The sequence below is a fragment of the Peromyscus eremicus genome, chromosome 4, assembly GCF_949786415.1.
Source record: "Peromyscus eremicus chromosome 4, PerEre_H2_v1, whole genome shotgun sequence".
Lineage (NCBI taxonomy): Eukaryota > Metazoa > Chordata > Mammalia > Rodentia > Cricetidae > Peromyscus > Peromyscus eremicus.
The window spans coordinates 113394329-113417604 of NC_081419.1; the positions used below are offsets into that span (position 1 = coordinate 113394329).

The window sequence follows — 23276 nt, forward strand, 5'->3', positions numbered from 1 at the left end:
AGCAGAATTAGTCTTCTCCAGGAACTTTCCAATATGAAATGGTCAGGATATATGTGAGCAACATTATGCAAACTGAGAAGGTTACATTTATAAATATATATGCATATGCACCCACATATGTGCATATACAACAATTAGGGAAAAAAAGAGGACAATAATTTGAAAGAAAGCAAGGAGAAGTATATGAGAGGGGGTGGAAGGGGAAACAGAAAAGGGAAATGATGTAATTATAATCTCAAAAAGAAAGAACAACTAAGTTGGAAGGAGGCTGAAGACGCCTGATACTGACCTCTGTCCTCCACATGCACCTACCTGCACACACATGAACACATATAGACACGTGCATGGGTGTCTCCACACACAAGCATGCAGGTTCAAGAGTGAGACCTTGTAGTAGATCTCTCTTAAAGGTCTATTCATGGTTACCAAGTTTGATAGATGGGAATAGAGGGAAACAACATGCTTTTGAGATATTTTCTTTACATATGGCCTTTGTTTCCTTGTAGAAAGAAAATATGAAGAGGAAAGGAAGGAAGGAAAGTATAAAGAAAATAAAATAGAAATGTAAAAGAGGAAAAGAAAGAAAGGAGGTCTTCTACCCTCTAAATTGTTAGTTTTATCTTAAAATCCTTACTCAAAGCATAGTTTTACTGGTTGTGGATACAGCCTCACGATAGTCACAGCACGGGCACAGGCCAGTTCAAGTCCCAAGACTGGGCCTCCAAAATCCAGATCAAAATATTATTACTAATTCTGTACAGAACAATAGAACTCAGCCAAAATAACACAATGTCTTCACATTTTCTTTCTGGGTAACATGAGGCAGTCAGTCAGGCCAACCATAATCTGTACTTTCTCCTACTTCTTTATCTCTCCATTGTGCAAAACTTAGTAGGAAACAAGCCAGCAAAGATTTAGTGCCCAACACACACTGTACCAGCCTTAGAAGAGACCAGTAAGAAGTTCATTATGCTCTGATGACAGGGGCTGGGACAAATGCAATAAAAATTCTGTGGTGGAACACACTGGGCTGGACATACACTTTGAATTAACTCAATATTATCATTCTACTCATCCAGGGATAGGAAAAATGGGGATTCTTGCCTGAAAAATGTGGTCACATTATTGTTACAATTAACTCTTCTAGAAGTCACTTCATTTTGGAGAGGAACAAATCTTAAACAAGAGAGTTTAGATCCAGGATATAAGACTCTGGCAACAGATGTTATTTCCTCTTATTTTTGTTTTATTTCTTTGCTTGATTGTTCATTCATTTGTACTATTGGCCCAATAAGTGCACTTCATTTTTAGGTACCTGGTGTCAAACAGTCTTGATTCTGTGTAAAGACAGGAAAAAGAGCAATCCCCTCCTTGTTCACAAAGATTCATGACTGACATCTCTATGCTAAAAGACAGTAGCATAGTAGATTAATAAGAAAAATATAACAAGTGTATTAAATTATATCTTTATATGACATGGTTACATTCTGATGGATGAATAAAAGACTTAAGGTGGATTCCAAGGTTTATGTTATTCATTTTATACTCAGTTAAGAAACTGACCTATATATTCAGTTTCTTCTTAGTCCCTTAGTAGAGCATATCTCCTCCCAAGTACAGGACAGGACACCTGAGAGAGTCATATGGTCTACTACCACACAGGGTATACCAGAGAACTTGATGGTGAGCTCCAAAACAGCAAACATGGGGATATATTTTTGGGGTTTATGGGTTGCTTTGTGGAAGGAGGCTAAATTGCTGAGACTCATCTCAAGAGCAGAACGTTCAGTTTCAACATTCAGGAGAAGATCAGAATATGGTGCTGGGAAGGGTGGGGAGACAGAAACAGAAAAAAAACTTAGGAGAGGGTCTCAATGTGTAGTTCAATCTGGCCTGGACCTCATTATGTATTCCAAACTGTCAAACTGGCCTAGAACTAGCAATCATCATACCACTAGCTCCCCAATAGTGGGATCACAGGAGTGTGCCACCTAGAATGTTACTCCTAAGGCCTTTAGTTTCAGATAGGATTTTCTGATATCAACAGAGGAAAACCACAAAGGTAGGCTCAGAAATACTCAACGGGCTGTAAACGATTGGTATTGCCCAACAAACCACAGTGCCCTTTGATGATCAAGGGAAGAAACAGACTTCTGATGGCTGTTGTATTGAAAGAATAAAGGGTAATGAGTAAGCCAGAGATATTTGTGGACTAGGACCCTGTGGTCACCATATGCCTCACAACAAAAGAGTCAGTGGCAACTCAAATCCAAGTTTCATTTCTTACTGCTCTACATATGCTAATTCACCAAATATATTGTCTCATTTTATAGGCAGAAAAACTGAAACATAGAGAAGGTAAATGGCTCCTCTAAGGTCATATGATTAAAAAAAATGATGTATTTCTGGTAAGAATTAGCATGTTCTGTTTTACTGATTTCTGTCTGTCTTGAATTTTTTGATGGTTGTATGGTGCATGTGTTTATATGTGGATTATAATTATGGCTGCTGTGATTTTAACATTTAACATGCTAGGACACTGACGACTTGAATCTTGTTACTTGTACAGTTCAGTGACATTACATATATCCTCATCTCTGTTCAGTGACTCATGAACACAAGCTTTTCTCACACTCCAATTGAAACTCTGTACCCATTAGACAACAACTCTTTGGTCCCTTGCCCCTTTAGCCCTAGTATGAATGTTATTTTCCAGTACAAAGAAATCTTGATTTATAAGCTTAGCTTACAGTGAAAAAATAACTAAATGCGAAGGGGAGAGGATGATAAAAGAAGGAGAAAATTTTGTAATCAGCCCTTCAGCAATGTGTACTCTGTAAGTGTGCTGTGTATGTCTTTAAAAGTCTCTCCACCTCTCAGCCCGCCTCCTCAGTGTGTGTCCCTGGAATTTTCTGTCTCCAGCTTTCCTCTGCCTCCGAGAGCAGTTTACAGGGCAAACTTCTTTGTAGTTTCAGAAGCAGGTTTGTTGCCATGGAATCCACAGTGCCACTGGAGTAGCCTAGTAAAAGGTAACCACTAAAGATTCAGTCAATAGATAGACTGTGGTTCTTCTTCTGGAAAAGCCTGACTGGTAGGATTCCTTTAAGGCTCAGCCCCAAAGTCCTTTATATCATCACTTCAGCTACTTGAAAACTGAAGCTCCAGAAGACCTCTGAAAGAGAACCTGCTGGGCTCAAGCACTTCCCACCGATGGCCAATCCTAAGGGTAGTGTTGTTACTAATGGGACTGCCCACAATCCCAAGACTCAGCACAGCAAATGGCAAAGCACTGACTGTGTGAAAAATGGAATCCCCAAAGAAGCCCAGGTAAGAAGCTATCTCCTACATCCTTAATCTGCATTTTTCATAGCAACCCATTTTAAGGCAGTCTTTTCTCAAAGTTTCTCTCAGGAGATGTTTTACAGTGTTGACTCTGCACTTCAGCTAGTATTTCGTCATGTGTAGTTGCTAAAAGCTTAGATGTGGCTATAAGGGAATTTCGTCTCTAGAAAAGAGAAGGTGCATACAGAATCACAAGGTCCAAGATTCTCTAAAATACAGACTTGGAAAACTTTTCATTTTCTCTCGAGCATTTGGGGGGACAAGACTGTGAAAAACTAAACTCTTTAGCCTACCAAAACACTTGCTACACTCACAATGCTTCAGAAGAAAAACAGAAGTGATGGTAAATCTTGCTGCGATCATGGGGTAGATAACGCTTGTCCCTGGTGCACACGCAATGCCTTTCTAATTGAAAGGATCTTTTTGGTGTTTAGCAGAGCATTGTCACAGCCCCCAGCCTGATTAGAGGCTGGAGTCTCTCTTTGAAATTTGACCATCCAGTATTCCTTTCTAAAAACCACTCCGGGAAGTGTAGCTTTGGGTGTCCTACACACTGAAAGCAAAGCAGCATCTTTCAAACAGACTTTCCAGTTATTTCCATTTCACATTTCCCCCTCTTTTTGACCCCCTGCTGTTACAAAGTATTTGAAGGGATGTGCTAGGAAAGAGAAACTCATGAAATATTCAAAATTAATGTCTCAGATCCGTGAGGTTCTTGAAGAAAAATAATTGTGCGTGTTGCATATCATGTCAGAACTTTCTGGTCTGAGTCACAAGGTGAGCTAACCTGCCTTGAGGACAGACTTGAATAGACAGATAGGCAATCTTGCTGTAGGGAATTGGCAAAGCTGTGTGTGGAACCCCATGCAATCCTCCCCTAGTTCAGTCACCCTAGGGAGCCAACCTCTGCCTGAGGGAAATGTGAGGTTGTGCCAAGCACCTAGAACAGAGAGAGCTGGCTGGGGCCAGGCCTCCACGCAGTGAATCAAATTAGCATGTCCAGTTGGAAGGTGCAAGAGGCACTCATGAGCCTGGCTTGTGTGGTAAAATGGTATGGTCCCCTAAACGTATCCATCTCTTTCCAAAAGACATTGTGAAGCATCTACCAGAAATCTCAGGCTGGAGCAGGATGTAGAGAAAGAGCATAAGAGAACTCACAGCACTACACACACATCGTACACTCAGATCATTGCTAAGATGCCCCTTGTCCCTGAAGTACTTGTTTCACTAGCCACTGTTTACCTCCTAGGTTATTCTGATTCTTGGGTATCTTATTTGACCATAGATGCCTTCAAAACGAGTTTTCCTTTTCTTTACTTACCTTGGTTTCATAACTGCATTCTAGTGTTTGAAACTAAAAGAGTAAATAGATAAGACAGCCATTCCTATGTAAGGGCAGACCCTGCAGCTACATAAGTGTAACTGTACAAGACCATAACACACTTAGTGATGGGAGCTTCTTTAGGTACACAATGTCACTGCTGTGGCCTTTCCCGACAGCTCTTTCTGAGGAGCCATCCAGATCCTGTTTGCTACGATATATTTAGATGTTCCTAAGTTGAAATTGGCTTCCACTAAGAGCCTCAGTTATGTCTTAATAAATATTTCCCTGAAATAATAAACTCTGCTGAGCTCATAACAGAATGAAGCAAAAAGGACCTATTTTCTCCCTCTAAAGTATGAATAAACTTGTCTTTATTATCATGATCGTTGGTAAAACTTTTACCTCATGGGCCTCTCAGCAAGCTATGTCTTAACCAACAGCCTTGCCTATTGGCAAAAGCAATCCATGAGAATTTGTAGGCATCTGAGGTCAGTGATCTTTCAAATGTTTTGATGGAACTAAAGTATTATGGGACAGTGCCTCAACCCCTACTCACAGAAATACACTTACCACTTTCACATACCAACTACTCTGTAATAGGATGTTGGCAAAAGATTTCCCAGCACAGCAAGCAAAAAGTAAACACTGTTAGGCAGTAATTTGGGAATGTCCTCCCCTTTGTTCCAATGTAGCTTGGTGTGTATTCTGTGATTCCAGTATCAGCAGCCCAACCTCACAATTGACCAGGAACCAGAACTTTTCCACTTTGGAAATCATCTAGTTTCCTTCTTGAGCTTTTCTGATCCTTAATCCTATTGCCTTTCTCTCCTCTTTAAGCCCTATTTGCCCCAGGGATAAACTGAAACAGGATTTCACATTGATTAAGTCCATTATTTGTTTACTTCTAAAATGTGTCCAGTGTTGTTATGTCTACTAGAATACTATTATCCAAGATAACTGATCCTCCTGCCTCACAGGCATATCCATGTAAAGGTTGGAGAGCTCATGATGCCCTTATTTTTTATGAACTCTACTTCTGAACAGTTGCAAAGTTTTCAAATTTTTGACTGAAAGCGGTTAATGCAGAACTTAAATAATTCATTGTTTTAAAAGTTTCTTCCCAAACATAAGCTATTCTTCATTCTTTTTTTGTTTGTTTGTTTTGTTTTTTGTTTTGTTTTGTTTTTTGTTTTTTGGAGACAGAGTTTCTCTGTGTAGCTTTGTGCCTTTCCTGGAACTCACACTGTAGGCCAGGCTGGCCTCAAACTCACAGAGATCCACCTGCCTCTGCCTCCCAAGTTCTGGGATTAAAGGCGTGCACCACCACTGCCTGGCTTGTTCTTCATTCTTAATTTCATCCTTTATAAAATCTCCTGGCACAGATATAATGCAGACAAGTTCTTGTGATGAGAACAGAAATAAATGGAGAGTCCCTGAGAAGTGAGGGTTAATGGAAGATACTTGGGTTAGTTGTACTCATGACCCCAGTAGGGATTTGAGGAGCCCAGCTTCAATCCTGCTTCCTTCCTGGTGATGTGATCCCTTCTTCTCCCATATATTCCCACCATTAATATGTCATATATCACAAGATCCTCATCAGACCTGAGCCAATACTGGCATTCTACCCTTGGACAACCAGAATTGTTACATTCATAATTTTTTATCTTGATAAAATTATATTTTCAGACATTTTGTTTTGATAATTAAAAACTGATCAACATGGAAATTTGTACCAACAAAGTTGTTCATAACTATTACTATACCTGTGAATGTGGAGGCTTGTAGATGAATTTCTAAAATGGTCTTATTAAATAAAAAACACAAAGCCAAATATAGGGGTGAAAAGCCTTAGAGATCAGGGAAATAGGGAAAGCCACCAGCCAACCTTACCTCACCAACTCTGCAGCTTCCAAATGTGAGTTACTTCCTGTCTACCCACGCCTTTATTGTCTTGCTGTTCTGCCTTCTTATTTGCTCTCTGTCTAGCTACATCACTTCCTTTTCCTGGCCAGCTCTGTCACTTCATGTCTGTACAGGCCTCCAGAACTCTATAGTTGGTACTGGGATTAAAGTCGTGTGTCACCACACTTGGCTCTGTTCCCTAGTGTGGCCTTGAACACACAGAGATCCTGCCTGCTAAGTGATAGGATTAAGGGCATGTGCTACTGCTGCTTGACTTCTTTGTTTACTTAAAATGGCTTGCTAGGTCCTCTGATCTCCAGGCAAATTTTATTTATTAAAGCACAAATAAAATATTACCACATTTCAGCACAAATAAAATATCGCTACAGGAGGCAGCTTTGTAGTTGGGTGATAGGCTGTTAGAGAGATCAAAGGGGCAGACCAGAAACATCTGTGACTCTGTACCTAGTGTTGGAGACCATTCCACGAGATATTGAAAGACAAGGATACTAGGGAACTAGTCTCAGGTGGCAATAAGGAACCTGTCAGAAATTAGAGGAAAGGACTTGATCCCAGAAGCAAAGGGAGGATAAAGACTGTGCTTCCTGCCTGTGCAGTCACGGTGTAAATGGTATTGGAAGGATCAGAGGGACTGCAACCGCTATCTTAGGAAAAAGTATCCAATCACTGAGCTATGTAGACCATGCTTGAGATTTAGATAATTATAATGCAATCACCACAGAAGACTGGATTATGCTATTAAGTAATGTATATGAACCTTACCCACTGAATTTAGCAAAGAAGAAAACAAATATATCCCATATCATTTCCATGGATTTTCACCTTTGCACTCAAGCAGAAGGAACAGAGAAGAACCATGACAAGATCAGCAATTTTTAACAATATAAAAAATTTAAAACTTTACACAGCATCATAAAAGACACTGAAAACTTAAAAAATAAAATATGAACAAAGGGATGGATTGTAGAGATGGCTCTGTGGATAAGAACACTTGCCTTTCTTTTAGAGGACCAGGGTTCAAGTCTCAGCACCTACATGGTGGCTCACAATCTCCCATAACTCCATTTTCAGGAGCTCTGGCACCCTCTTCTGGCCTCCACAGGCACCATGCATGTGTGCTGTGCACTTACATGCATAAAAGCAAAACACTCATAAACATAAAATAAAAATAAATAGATCTTTAAAGTATATATATATAATTGAAGGGAGGAAGCCCTTTACCATAGCACCAAAATAAAGAACACAGGAATAGATTTAAAATTAAAGCAAAAAATAATTTAGAAGTAGTGTTAAGATAAACATAGTATGTACTCACTCATAAGTGGATACTAAATGTGAGGGAAATGATGACCAGACTGCAACCCACAACTCCAGAGAGGCTAGCTAACAGGGTAAGACCCTAGGAGGGACACATGGATGATCCTGTGAAGGAGAAGTGGATGAGATCTACATGAGTGAACTGGGTGGAGAGGGGGTGGCAGAAGGCAAGGAGTGGGGGATGAGAACATAGGGAAATGGGAGGGTCAAGCTGGAACAGGGACAGAGTGGGAGGGCAAGGGGGAAGATACCATGATAGATGAGGACATCATGGGAATAGGAAGAAGCAGGGTGCTGGGGAGGCTCTCAGGAATCCACAAGGTTGACCCCACCTTGGTCGGCTGGCAGTGGTCCAGAAGGTGCCTGGACCAGTCTACTCTGGTGACCAGCCTAGCAAATAACCTAGCTGTCATCACAGAGCTTTTGTCCAGTGACAGATGGAGGCAGATACAGAGATCTACAGCCAGGCACCAGATTGAGCTCCAGGAATCCAATTGATGAGAGAGAGGAGAGATACTGCTGGCGAGGGACATCGAGATCATGATGGGAGGATGTGCAGAGATGACCGGCCACACTAGTGGAAGCCCATGAACTGTGGACTGGTGGCTGTGGAGCCCCCATGGGACTGGACTAGGCCCTCTGGATACAGAAGATGGTCGTTTGACTCAAACCGTTTGGGGAGCACCAAGGCAGGGGGATCGGCATCTGTCCCTGGTCTATGGGCAGGCTTCTGGAATCCGGTGCCTGTGGTGTGACACCTTGCACAGTCTTGGTGCAGTGGGAAGAGGCTTGGACCTGCCTAGGCTCAGTGTGCTGGGCTCTGCTGACTCCCCATGGGAGACCTCAATTTGGGGGATGTAGGGTTGCGGGGTGGCTTGGGAAAGAGGGCTGGGGAGTGGGAGGAGGGAAGAGGAGGGGGTTGTGGATAGTATGTGGAGTGAGTAGAAAATTTCTTAATAAAGAAAAATGAAAAAATAAAGAGATACTTCCAAGAGCCACAAAATAAAACTAGAGTAAGAAGAAATCCATATAATATTGATAGAAATGTTAAGATGAAAATTTTCCAGTTTAGTCTATGGTGGTCTATAAATTTCATGTGAATAGAATGTCTCTTAAGCCAGACAAATAACTTTAAAATTATGTGGAAAAACAATAAGGGAAAATAAGTAAAAAAACTATTTGAAAGGATAATAATGAGGGATAATTAGCATTATGTTATACATGAAATAATTAGAGCCTTTTATATTAACAAAAGAACATACAGATTATAAAATTTATACATGAAAATAATGGATAATATGTATTTTAAAAATAGTACTTACATAGGGAAAGTCATCATAATTATAGCATAAAATTCAAGATCCAAGCTGGGCCATAGTGATATATGCCTTTAATCCCAGCACTCAGGAGGCAGAGACAGGTGGATCTCTGTGAGTTCAAGGCCAGCCTGGTCTACAGAGCAAGTCCCAGTGTAACCAAAGCTACATAGTAGAATCCTGTCTCGAAAAACAAAACAGATAAAAAAAAAATTCAAGATCCACAAAAGGAAAGTCTAAAAACTTATGAGTATAAAAGTCAAACATTTCTTTCTGAATGATAAAACAAAATTTTAAAAAAAAAAACAATACTATAAAATCATCAAAAGACATATTACAGACCAGGAACATGTTTACAATTCACAACATAAAGTGAAAAAATTTTAATCTATGTGGACATTTTAGAACCCAACATTGAAAACATCTAATGCCACAGATAAGATTAGGATATATATATATATATATATAAAATAAAGCAGTTGAGAAGTGAATGGAGGAGGGAATATCATAGAATCACAAAGAAACAAAGACCCACATTCTCAGTTGTGTTTTTGAAGTGCAAAGTCAAGCTGGAAAGTAGTTTGAAGAATCTGGTTATTTAGATCAGCACCAATGGTAAGGCTAACAAACAAAATTGTCAGTCACTGCTTAGTGTCAGTCATTTAACATACTTTGCCTCACTTGCTTCTCATGGCAATAATGCTAAACTGATATTTGTTTCCATTTTTTGTATAGATAAGGAAACTGAGGTGCTAAGAACTTAAGTAACTTCTCAAGGTCATTAGAGTTAGGAAGAAACTGTACCATGAGCCACTCACCTGAAAGGGCTTGTGCTTCCATTGTAAGCACAGAATCCAAGAACACCCTGCTGTCCTTCCTACTGTACATTATTCTGTAGTGTTAAAGGTAACCAAGAAAATAATAACCATAATACTGCCCAACATGAATTGAGCTCTTTCAAAGCACCTGGCATTCTAAGAGCCTTGTATCCACCCTCTCACTTTGTTTCTACTGGAGTTGCTTCAGTAGTGAGGAAACAGAAAGCTTAATCAAGATCACCAGCTTATAACAATTAAAACAAAGTTTGGAAATTAGGTTTGCCCAATCCTTAATCACAAGACTGTGTTCCCTAACTCACACTGCCTCTCTAAACACAAAACAGCAGTAGGAGTGAGATTTATTACCCCCACTGTGAAGAGGCCCTTGGCATTCAACATTAAAGGGTAGTGTTAGTATGGATTATGGATATTATGGGTTGCTTTGTCCTTGCTATTTGGTACTCAATTAAAAATGTGAGGTCATTTTCACAGATAACTTCAAACTCACATATTAGAGCTTTGTATATACAACACTGTCCAACCACAGACACACCAAGGCAGTGAACTATTTATTCAACTCCATGTTTCACTTTAAACAATTCAGAATAAAGAACAGAGATACCTTTGTGACCTTGAGCCATGTGGACACAGAGTTAAGCACATAGGGAGCCATAGAGGTAAGTTTCCTGGTAGTTTAGAATGCCTGTCCCTTTCAGAAGCTGCTGCAGGGTGCATAACTTCTCTGTAGACATAGAGCTCACTATGTGCAATATTTTCTGAAAAGACTGCTATCAGTAAATAACAGGTGACACAATAAATGAATGGTGAATATAAATTTTTTCTGACATTTCCCATTGAGATATAGAATCTCATGCTGTTCCCCTGGAATCTAGACTTGACCTAATGGCTTACATAGCTAATACAGAATGACTAAGGGGCAACCTGGGACTTCTGAGACTCAGCTCAAGAAGTCTTAGAGAGTGAATGCAGTCTTAACAGAACTGTTACTCTTGGAACTTAGGTAGCGTGCTTAGCAGGAATCCAAGTAGATAAGGTGAAGCCCAAGTGGTAAGAAGAGACTGTCTCTACTGCGTTCTTAGCTGACCTGCCTCACTACCTCGCCCACCATGGGGGTGAGCTAGCTTCATGGTGGCTCCACTCTCCTTGGAGCCTGTCTCTTCCAACTGATTCTTGTGTCCCATCTGAGCTCTGCCAAATGATAGATTTCCAAGTGGTGGTTGTTTTAAATGTAGTGATGTTTTATGAATCATCAATAAGAACTGGACATGGGGGTATTCTATTTGTTTAAAATTGCAGGGAGAGGTCATTCTTTCATAATCAATTTCTGTACTTACACTTTTTGAGGAGTTTGTTTTGATCACCCATTACTCTCAAGTTTTGGCCATGATGCCTTTCCTCAGGCTATAAATAAACATTTGCCTTATTTTTTTCAGCTTTATTTTGTTTAGTATAAAAGATCATGTGCTTAACTTTTAAACTAGACATGTACCTGGGTACAAAATCCAAATACAGCAACTCAAAATTATTCCATACAAAATCTATATAAGCCTGGAAAGGCAGTAAATGATCTTTCCATCTTCACCTTCCTGGGTTGTTATATTAACATCTGATCTGGAATACACAAGCTAGAATTCTTGAGATTGTCTCCATACACCATTAAATGTCCTTAGTACATTCATTTCTTTTACTATCTATAGTGATGCTCAATATTATTTATTAAGCTTAGCCATCAACCTTTTCCCCTCTACTGCTACATAGGAGTGTACTTGGCAATGTCTGGTATATAGTAGGAGCTCAATAAATTCCAGATTAAACTCTGAATTCCTTCATCCAGTGGAAAGTTATCAATCTTCACATTGTTTGGCTTACCAGCAGTATTTGTCACAAATATTCACTCCCCCTTACTATGGTCTGAATATTGACTGAGTATTTTCTCCAAGAGCTCACATGTTAAAGCCTTGGTACTCAGTATGGTGGCACCAAGGTGAAAGGACTTTCAAGAGCTAAGCTTAATGAAAAGTCATTAGATAACTAGAGACTGCCCTTAGAAATAATGCAGGTAGTTCTTGTGAGACCCTGAGTTAGTTCTCATGAGAGGAAGTCACAAGAGTGAATCCAGTCCCTGAGTAACTCTCTTTGTCTATATGTGATCTCTTGCTCTTTTCCACAAGGTAATGAATTCAAGGAAACCCTTGCCAGGGCCAATACTCTGTTGTTTGGAGACTTGGCCTCCAAGACTGTCAGTAAAATAAACTCTTTGTAAATACTCAACTTCAAGTTTGCAATAAGTAATGAAAAACACACTGGTACATATCTTCCTAAAGACATTCCTTCTATTGGCTTCTAGGACATGAGGCCCTTGATTTTCCTCTTTTGTCAATAACTACTTCTTTCTAGTTTCTTTTCTTGTTTCCTGATCATGTCTTTGACCTACAAACAATGGCAACCCAAGGGTCAACTGTAGCAGGAATCTTAAAAGTTCTTATTAATAAGATCAAACCTGAGGCCAGTTATTGAAGTGAACACTGGAAGATCAGAGAGACAGAACAAGCCACAGCTAACCTCACCTGGCCAACTTCTCAGCTGATCCTGTTTCCTCAGACTGGAAGCCTCTGTGTCCTCATATCCGAATGGCTCTCAGCTGAACTGTGCTGCTCAAAAGCCTGAAATGCTTCTAGTTTCTGGTCCTCATGCCTTATATACCTTTCTGCTTTCTACCACCATTCCCTGGGATTAAAGGCGTGAATCACCATGTTTGGCTGTATCCTTGAACACATGGATTTCTGCCTCTGGAATGCTAGGATTAAAGGCATGTGCTACCACTGCCTATCCTCTATGTTTAATATTGTGGCTATTCTGTCTCTGACCCCAGATAAGTTTATTAGCGTGCACAATATTTTGGGGAACACAATACCACCACAGTCAACCCTTGCATCTTTTCCCTTTTCCAATGGTATCATTGGCTCTCACAGTGCTGTCTATCTTTCAGGATAATCTGACCTTGTCTTCTCACCATACCTACAGTAGGTATTTGTGAGTCTCCTTTTTCCTTGGAGAGCAATGGGTGATCAAAACAAACTCCTCAAAATCTAAGTATAAGTACAGAAATTGGTTATGAAAGAATGATCTCTCTCTGCATTTTTAAACAAATAGAATACCCCCATGTCCAGTTCTTATTGCTGATTCATAAAACATCACTACATTTAAAACAACCACCATTTGGAAATCTGTCATTTGGCAGAGCTACTCCCAGGGGATTGTTGGCCACTGGTCCATAAGGGTGGAGGGAGTAGAATCAGGGAACAGGATCAGACCACTGTGTATACGATGGAAATAGTCCTCCAGGAGATGACTTCAGTGAGACAACTCAACTTTATTCCACAGTATAGGAAATATATAGGATTGGGAAACCTTGGGATAAACCTTAATTTGCATTAAGTGCCATGCTCCTTTCATATAGCTGGATTAGTGGAAGCACGGCCCTATCAAAATGACTAGAGCATTTACCTAATTATCATGTGGGCAAGGGGGAAAAGCATTTCCTGGGAACTATGTCAAGCAACATCCTTGAGGCAAGTCAGGCATTCAGACCTAGAGACATCTTCCAGATAAGGTTAGGTAGGGAGCAGGAAGCCCCTACTTGGCGGAAGGGAGTCCTCCATGTTGCCGAGCTTGGAGAGATCTGCCAGGCCATGGTAAACCTCAACTTCTGACCAGCAGGGCCTCCCAACAGGTTTTTACAACAACTGTTACACACACGCAAACACACTTGACTCCCTATTTAATCTCTGGCCTTAGATGGTCAAAATGTTCTTAATGTTAACTTATAAACAACTGAGTTCCTGATACTCCTGTCTCCATTGCTCAAACTTGCTCTGGTTATGGCCCTTCTCTTCTCAATAAAAAAACTCTGTCCTTCTTGTGGCTCAAACCAAAATCTAGGTATCATTCATGATTTTTCCTCTTTCATTCTATCCATTTATATTCAATTCTTCTTTCTCTTCCCCCATCTCTCTCTCTCTCTCTCTCTCTCTTTCTCTCTCTCTCTCTCTCTCTCTCTCTCTCTCTCTCTCTCTCTCTCTCTCTCTCTGTGTGTGTGTGTGTGTGTGTGTGTGTGTGTGTGTGTGTGTGTGTGTATGTGTGTAAAGGTGCAGTGCAGAAGAGAGCATCAGATCACCTGGAACCTGTGAGTTGCCTGACACTGGAATCAAATTCATATGCTCTGCAAGAACAGTAAGCACTATTGCTTCTTTAGGACTGAATTTTTTTTAAAAAAAAAATCTCTGCTGTGTGATTGTGTGATACATAGAATTCATTCCAACTGTCAAAGTTTACAGCCTGTTATTAATTATGCTATAATATTTATGACCTTTGTTGGAGTACATGATGATTAATGAGCATCTTCTTCAACTGGGTGTGGTAGCCCACACCTATAACCTGGTACATAAGAGACAGAGATCTGAGAGTCAGAATTTCAAGGCCAGTCAGACCTACAGAGTGGGAATCTATCAGAGAAAGGAAGATAAATAGAGGAAGGTGGGAGGGAAGGAGGGAGGGAGGGAGGGAGGGAGGGAGGAAGAGGGAGGGAAGAGGAAGGGTGGGAGGAGACAGAAGGAGGGAGGAAGGGAAGGAGGAAGGGTGGGAGGGAGGAAGAGAGGAAAGATACCATCTTTGTAAAAATCACATGTCACTAGATCTTTTTTTTTTTTTTTTTTTTTTTTTTGGGATGGCCAGGTACCAGGGTACCAGACATTTTTGTGTGGGATCCAGACAGTACTTGTGCTATATTCCAAACCTGGGAAGAATCAAGCTTTTAAAAGTAGGACAATCTGAAGATAGAAATGAAATGTAATTCATTTGTGTCGATATGAGTCTTACTGCCTCTTAGAAGAAGATAAACTATGCCTGGATTAGGAAGAAGCTGGCTAAACCCTCAGCCATGTGGGCTTGTCATCAGGTGCTAATAAATTCTTCATTCCTCAGAATCTGAAACCTAAGAAAAGTCAGTTCAGTCTATTTTGCCATCAATGACTCATACACAAAATCATTGTCAAAGATTTTAACTAATAAACTTTTACATTGCCCTGTAATTAAGAACTTTGCTAATAATAATTTATTCAGTCTTCAAATAACCAAATGGGATTAAAGTGTTGTTGTGCCCATTTTATAGATGAGAAAATAATCTTAGCAAAGTTGCCTGGCTAAACATCTAGTTCCATGGACAGGCTGTCCCTGCATCAATATTTTTATCACTAGACAAAAGCTTTTTAACTACAGCATTTCATTATAAATATTTGCAAACTTATGGAATGTTTTTAAAAATACTACAAGAAATGCTCACATATCTATCACTTACATTCTACAACAGATATTTTGTTATATTCTATTGTAAATCTACTCATTTATCTATCCCTCTATTCATTCATAAATCCACATATATTGTGCATTTCAAAGAAGTTGTAGAGTCATTATACTTTGTCCCTAAACTATTCAGCATGTGTACCAAGAACTGGACTTCAATATTTGTCAATAGTTCTTTTTTATTTGAGGTAAAATTTACAATGAAATACACAAATATAAAGTATATCTCTCAGTGACTTTTGACCTACACTGTCTTCAGATTAGTTTTACTAGGTACATTTTCCTAAGGCCATTTGACTTTGGAGGCTTTTCAACTTCTTAACATAGAAGTATTTACTCTCTAACATGAGAACCAATATACAGATTAGCAACTGTATAGGTAAAGGTAGTCCAGGTAAAGGAAGGGTTCACCTGCTGGTTTTCAACCAGAGAAACTACCCTGTTGTTGAGCCATAATTCCAATGTGATCAAGAGCTGTAGCTAGAGTTTTCCTGCCTTGCCCACAGTCAGGACAAATCTCTGTCACCCGCCACTCCCACAGCCACTCAGACCCAACCAAGTAAACACAGAGACTTATATTGCTTATAAACTGTATGGCTGTGGCAGGCTTCTTGCTAACTGTTCTTATATCTTAAATTAATCCGTTTCCATAAATCTATACCTTGCCACATGGCTCATGGTTTACCGGCATCTTCACATGCTGCTTATCATGGCGGCAGATGGCAGTGTCTCTCCCTGCCTTCCTGTTCCAATTCTCTTCTCTGTTAGTCCCGCCTATACTTCCTGCCTGGCCACTGGCCAATCAGTGATTTATTTATTGACCAATCAGCAACACATTTGACATACAGACCATCCCACAGCAAAGAGCTACTTTCATTTTTGTCTGTGGGATAATCCAGCTAGTGAGAGGCATTTTGAGGTTAGAAGTCTTCACAGTTCCACTCATCTTTTCTCTTACCAAAAAGGAGGAACAGCAGCTTACCAGGCTGCTACTTCCATCAAGCTATCACCAGTATGAGTCCTGGTTTCTTGACATCTAGTGCAAGGTCTTACCTGGGAAGTAGGTTCCTTAAAAACAAGCAAACAAACAGAAACAAAGACCTGGGATTATAATCAGTCAGTGACTGTTAAAGCAATACCTACAATTTCAGATGTCTTTAACCTCAGTTTCACAACTGATATCATAAAACTATAAGGGGGACATAAAACTGTCAAAAGAGATTCAAAGATGGGGAAAAGAGTGAGCAAATTCATGAGATACTTCTGAGGAAGAGGAAGGGGACCACAAGGAAGGGAGCAGGTGGAACAGAGGAGGGGAGCAAAGGAGAGTAAACAAATGTGAAGTATATGTAAAAATGCTACAATAAAACTCATTACTTTGTATACTAATTTTTTTATTGTTCATTATTATTATTATTATTATTATTATTATTATTATTGGTTTTTGGTTTTGGTTTTTTTTGAGACAGGGTTTCTCTGTGTAGCTTTGATGCCTGTCCTGGAACTCGCTCTGTAGACCAGGCTGGCCTTGAACTTGCAGAGATCTGCCTGGCTCTGCCTCCCAAGTGCTGGGATTAAAGGCATGTGCCACCATGGCTCGGCTTGTATGCTAATTTTTAAAAACTACTAAAGATTGATATTGTAAAATTGTATCTGTCAGAAGTAAATACATTTCTTTTACTTTCTCAAAATAAAAACTACATGTAAAACCTTCCATTTCTGCCTTAGACCATGGAGGAGCAGAGTCTGGCAGGGCATCATCCTCTTGCTAAACTCTTTAGTTTAATGGGGAAAAGTAATTCCCAAAGACAACTCAGGCACGACACAGGGAGGGTAGAAATCTGCCATTTTCCACAAAGTTAAATTGCTTTTAGCTTTGATATAATTATAGCACTTAAACAGCTGATCCAGTCAGCGAATGATGATAGAGATACAGTGATGAGCAGGTAGATGCCTCCCCTGGCTCTCATCACAGTTTTTACACCCCAGGAGTCCTCAGGAGTTGGGAAAACTGGAGTACTCTTTGAAATATCATATTGATTCATGATTTCTGGAGGTAGCACTTTGGAAATACTAGAATGAATATTATGTCAGTAATAGGACTAGGAAGTTCTCTGGCCATTGCAGAATAAAGAACTTGGGGACTCGAGATGAACTAAAAAGTCCACCAAGATGGTGAAAGCAGCAGTCTAGAGGTAAAGGGATGCACATATCTCCTGAAGCTCTCAATTCTCTCTTGGGATCTTTTTCTCCACCCAGTGCTACATGCCTTTATCTTCTTGGCTCATCATTCAAAACCTTGGTCAATTGTTCCCTGGTTGATGAAACATTTGCTCCCTCTTCTAGACAATGTTACATCATCTTTCTCTGTATTTCCACAGTAACCTCAACATTTCTCTTATATCTGTGATTCATTCCACCTGGCTCTGGCAGAGCATTAAGTAACAAATACCTATTGAGGCTTAGTTGAGTTTAAAATAAAAGTAAAAGAATAATAACAAAACATGATAGAGATAATTGATGCCAGAATTTTGGTACAGTATAAAAATTAAGTTTTATTTTGTATTATCTTACATATTAAAATATCTTAGTGATTTAAACTCCAGGTTGCTGAGCACCTCTTCCTTTACTCCAACCATCCTACTGGGATCTACTGAATGAGAGGCTTTGCTTAGATTTTATCAAGTGAAATATCCCCATATTTCAGAGTCTTCAAAAAGTTTCCAACAATAGTGACTAATTATACCAGGCATCTTAAAGCTCAAAATTAATATTACCAGAAAAGTGTTATGTCTACAAGGCCTTATTAAATGTGACTGTTCACACAAGGAATCAGACAACATAATGTAAACAGAAGCAGCTCTCTTATTTCTTATTTAGTTATATATAATTTCTAGGTACTTTGTATTTTGAAAAAAAATAGATTTCAGAAGAGATACAAAAACAGGACAGAAAACTCCTGGAACTCTTTTTCACTCAGGTTATCCTAGTCTTACAACAACACCATGATACCTCTGTAATCATTACAAAGTTAATATTTACAAACTATGTAAATGAACTACAGAGTCTATTTGATTGAATCTATTTTTTGTCCTCATTATATAATCCACTATTCTACATTACAATTTGTTTGGTTTTTACCTTAAATAGTATTTGTTAAATTTTTATTTTCTACCTGTTTATTTCTAGTATGTAGAGGGGGGATGTGAGAGGAGTTTGGAAAGGGGAACTGGTAATCAGAATATATTGTATGAAAAAAATGTTTTCAATTTAAAAATTAATGTATAAAACAATTGAATTTTTGTGTATTAGTAATAAGCAGGTAGAAAATAAGTATTTAACAACTCTTTTATTTCTGAATGACTAGTTAGCCTGAGACACAAGGATGAATAAAGTATTTTAAATGTTTTTTTATCTGTAAAATATATGACACAATGCTATTGCATAAATACATTCATTACTTAGTAGCCATGTTGGGTTGTTTCCAGGACCAATCAAAGATAGCAAACTCTACTGATATTCAAGTCTCTTTACTGATATTATATAAAGTGCTATGTGATTTTATATAACCTATACATGTTCTCCAATTGCTTAATACCACTTTAGATTAATTATTATACCTAGTAAATATAAAGGCTATGTAAATGTCTTTATGGTGTATTGTTTAGAGAACAGTGACAAAGAATAATGGTTGTTCATGCTTTAAAAGTTCAGGTACACTTTTAAAAATTATTTTTTATCTAAGGTTGGTTGGATATAGGATGGAAAATAGATAAGGGAAGATGGAGAGGCAACTACTTATCTCCCCAAATTTCCAGACAACTTACGGGAATTCAAGTCTTAAGCAATGCCATTTAAGTTGCACTTAAGGCTCTGCCAAGTAAGGTAGAACTGTATACACTGATCATTCTTACATCATCCCACTGCTACAGTCTTCAGTGTTATGCCATTCATATGCCTTCAGCAATATCAGCTTCACATGTGACAGTATTTTAGAAGAGAAAAATAGCAGTCTTTGAATCAATCAGATATTCAGCTGTTTGATGTGGGGAATTCTGTTGAAGAAAGGGCTATTTGGAATATATCTTCCATTGGGCGTGATCAATGTTTAAAATGCTAGCAGTAATTTATTCTTGGCAGTTGGAAGGGAGTGCTCATTACCAGTCTAAATCACTGAGATGAGTACATCTGTGTCCAGCATGACTATTAGTTCTGCCCTTCTCACTAAGGGTTAGGTGCTAATTTAATGGGATACTATCAGTTATAAGTAATGGAAAACTCAAATATGGATAGATTTTAAATGATTTTTATCATTCTTACATATGGAGAAGTCTCAAATTGAGTAATCCTTTGCTTTGTAGATTCAGTGACTCAACAAATTGATCAAGAATTGTAGGGCTTCCAATCCCTCAACCTCCCACCCTCTATGCATACCCAGCTCCTGATAGCCTCAGTCTGTGACATGCCAGTTCTAACGATGATTTCAAGGAAAGCCCGAAAATGTAGAGCATATGATAAATATGTTATGGTTTGCTACCTGTTATAAATGTGCTACCTGCCACATGGTTTTATAAATAATTTTCAACAAAACATTTGAGATACTAGTCTATAGCTTGACAGAGGTCTATACCTTTGATAATATTGGCTGTACCAAGGATAACATTGGCTTTCTTAATAAATTTAGCAGTTTCTTTTTCTTTAGTATTTTAGAATTATTTAAGAAGAATTGATATCCATTACCTGTTAAATGTTTGGTTGAATTTAACAGTGACATCAGCTGGGTTTGGTCATTTTAGAAGTCTTAAATCAGTAATTTGGTGTTTTTATTTGCTATGGGTCTGTTTAGATTTTTCCTTATGAATCAGATTTTGTATCAAAGTCTTCCTTATAATGTATTCATTTCATGAATGCTCTGTTGTGTTAACATATAGTTACCCATGATACCACCTCAGAATAGTTCTCTTTGTACAGTCAGCAGTAATGTCTCATTCCTTCCTGACTTTGTTTTTTTGTTGTTGTTGTTGTTGTTTTAGTATTCTCATGATCAGTCATCATTTTTTTTTTGTTTTTTTGTTTTTTTGTTTTTCTTTTTTCTTTTTTAAAGATAGGGTTTCTTTGTGTAGCCTTGGCTGTATAGAACTTACTCTCTAAACCAGGGAACTCATAGCAATCCACGTGCCTCTGCCTCCCACCCCCAGTGCTAGGATTAAAGGTTTGTGCCATTTGAAGAACTAAATTCTCTATTGCCTATTTAGGTCTCATTGTATTTTTTCTCCTTTTTTTTCTATTTGCTTTAACTTAGTTTATTCTACTTTTCCCAGTGTCTTAGGTAAAGTGACAGATTATTGAGCTGAGATATTTCTTTTCTGACGTACACACCAGAGCTATACATCTCACACAAAGCACTGCTTAGTTACATCCAATAAGTGTGGTTGTGGTTGTATGCCTTCACATTTATTGATTTCAAATTGTTTTCTAACTTCTTTTGATTTCTTCTCTGACCTATTCTTGTGATGATATATTGTGCAACCCAATAAAACTTATCTGGGGATCAGAGGACAGAGACAGCCATTAGATTAGACATAGAGGCCAAACATTGATGGCACACACCCTTAATCCTATCACTCTGGATTTCTGTGAGTTCAAGGCCACACTGGAAACAGAGCCAGGCAGTGGTGACATACACCTTTAATCCCAGTATTGGGAAGCACACACTCCTTTAATCCCAGGAAGTGATGTCTGGGTGGAGAAAGGTATATGAGGCATGAGGAAACAGGAACTCACTATCTTTAGACTGAGGATTTCAAAGAGGTAAGAACTAGTGGCTGGCTGTTCTGCTTCTCTGATCTTTCAGCTTTCACCCAAATATCTGGCTGTAGGTTTTTTTTTCCATTAATAAGACCTTTTAAGATTCATGTTACACATCACAATTTGGAAATATGTTGTTTCATTTCAATGTATTTATAAATTCTTCATTTTTTATTATTTATTTTTAATTTCATTGTAGTTGGAGAAAATATACACTGCATTATTCCAATTATTTTAAATTTATGGGGGTTTGTTTTATAGCTAGCTTGTACATGCTCTTGAGAAAATGTGTATTTTTCTGGTTTGGGGGAGAAGAATCCTATAGACGTCTGCTGTTTTATTGGTTATCAAGAACAGAACACTGAATTCCGACTATTATTGTAGAATTTTCTATTCCTTCATTTCTCTCAGGCTCTGTTTCATGTATTTGTGGATTTTTTAGCAGTGCATATGCTTGTCATTGTTGCATTTCCTAGTGGATTGCCATTTTACTGCTACAATATAATGCTTTTCTTTTTTAAATTTATTTATGTATATAGTGTTTTGCCTGCATGTACACCTGTACACCAGAAGAGGGCACCAGACCTCACTATAGATGGGTGAAAGCCACCATATGGTTGCTAGGAACTGAACTCAGGACCTCTGGAAGAGCAGCCTGCGCTCTTAACCTCTGAGTCATCTCTCCAGCTCTACAAAATAATTCTTTACAATAAAACAAAATGCTGCCTATTTCTAAGGACAATTCAGCTCTGAAGTCAATGAGTGCTGCATCACAGCTTTCTGATGGAGGCTTTTCTCATGATACAGACTTTTCCACTCTATCAGTTTATTTCCAACTGTGAATCTGTGTTTCTGTAGCGAATAGCTGGATTTCACTTTTCTTGTATCCAGCTTGATACTGTCACTTAATGGGACTGCTTCCTCCATTCACTTTTACTACGTGACAAGAATCACCTAGGGCCTTGAGGATACCCAGGGTCAGATCAGCCATCTGAGTCTAGGTTGGTGTCCGAGGGCCAGGATGCATACAGATCTGAGTCGCCTGTGCTGCTACTTAATGTCATGGTGACCTCTAGGCCAGAGCTGCAGGTAAGGGCCATGTCAGCTGGGGCCTGTGCCAATCTGAGTGGCCTGCACTGCCACCTGGGGCATTGGTGACATCCAGACCACGCTGCTGCCAAGGACCATGTCTGGGTCCTGAGTCCTACCGCGGCTGGTATCTGTGCTGAAGTCCGAGTCCCATATTGTCACCAAAAGTCACATAGAAGCCCAGGGTTGGGGCCTCAACCTGAAGCCTTGGTGGTGTCCTGTGGACACATTTCCACCCAGAGCCAAGATATCTGGGCACAAGCTGCTACCGAGGGCCTTGTCTGGGTCTGTGGTGCAGCGCAGCTGGGATCTGTGTTAATGTTTGTGGTCTGTGTCACATCAGGAGGCCTTAGGAACCATATGAAATCAGAGGGCCATGCTGAGCCCCCCAGCCCTTCGCTGGACCTGGGAAAGCTGGCCTTGCCTTTCCTAGACACTATAGCAAGAGAGCTGGCCCTATCCCTCACCACAGGAATGGACTTGAGGGAGCTGACTCCGCCCCTTCGCCTGAGGAGGGCAGCCCCAGTTGACCCACAGCAGGGCCTTGGGTTGACCCACCGGGCATCTACCTCATCTAGGAGCTACTGGAGCTTGTGAAGGGACTGGTCCTATGGAACGATACCCGCAGGATCTCCAAGATTCGGGGTGACCACAGGATATCCCAGAGGAGTTCTGGTGAAGATTCAGTGAGGACGGTGTACCAGAAACCAGAGGCCTTGAACCAGATCAGTGACTCATTGTAATGAACATTTGCTAGTAAAGCTGATAGGACAAAAGGGTAAAACAGATCACACGGAGGCCCCCAAAGCCACCAGGATGAATGAAGAGTTGTTGGAGATGCGGGAAAGAAGGAGAAACAAAGAAACTTTTTGTTGTTTTTGTTTCGTTTTGTTTTTTTTGTTGTTGTTCTTGTTTTTGTTTATTTGCTTGCTTACTTCGTTTTGTTTTCTTTTGTGA

The 23276-nt window shown here is 39.4% G+C and overlaps 1 protein-coding gene across 1 annotated transcript in view; it reads left to right on the forward strand.

Annotated features, from left to right (window-relative positions):
* Positions 1–2912: 2912 nt before the first annotated feature.
* Sptlc3 (serine palmitoyltransferase long chain base subunit 3) overlaps positions 2913–23276 on the forward strand; it is a 116367-nt gene continuing 96003 nt past the window's right edge. Inside the window, exon 1 of the mRNA XM_059261511.1 lies at positions 2913–3327. Coding sequence (XP_059117494.1) covers positions 3211–3327 — 117 coding nt within the window. The 5' untranslated portion in view covers positions 2913–3210. The remainder of the gene's footprint in view (positions 3328–23276) is intronic.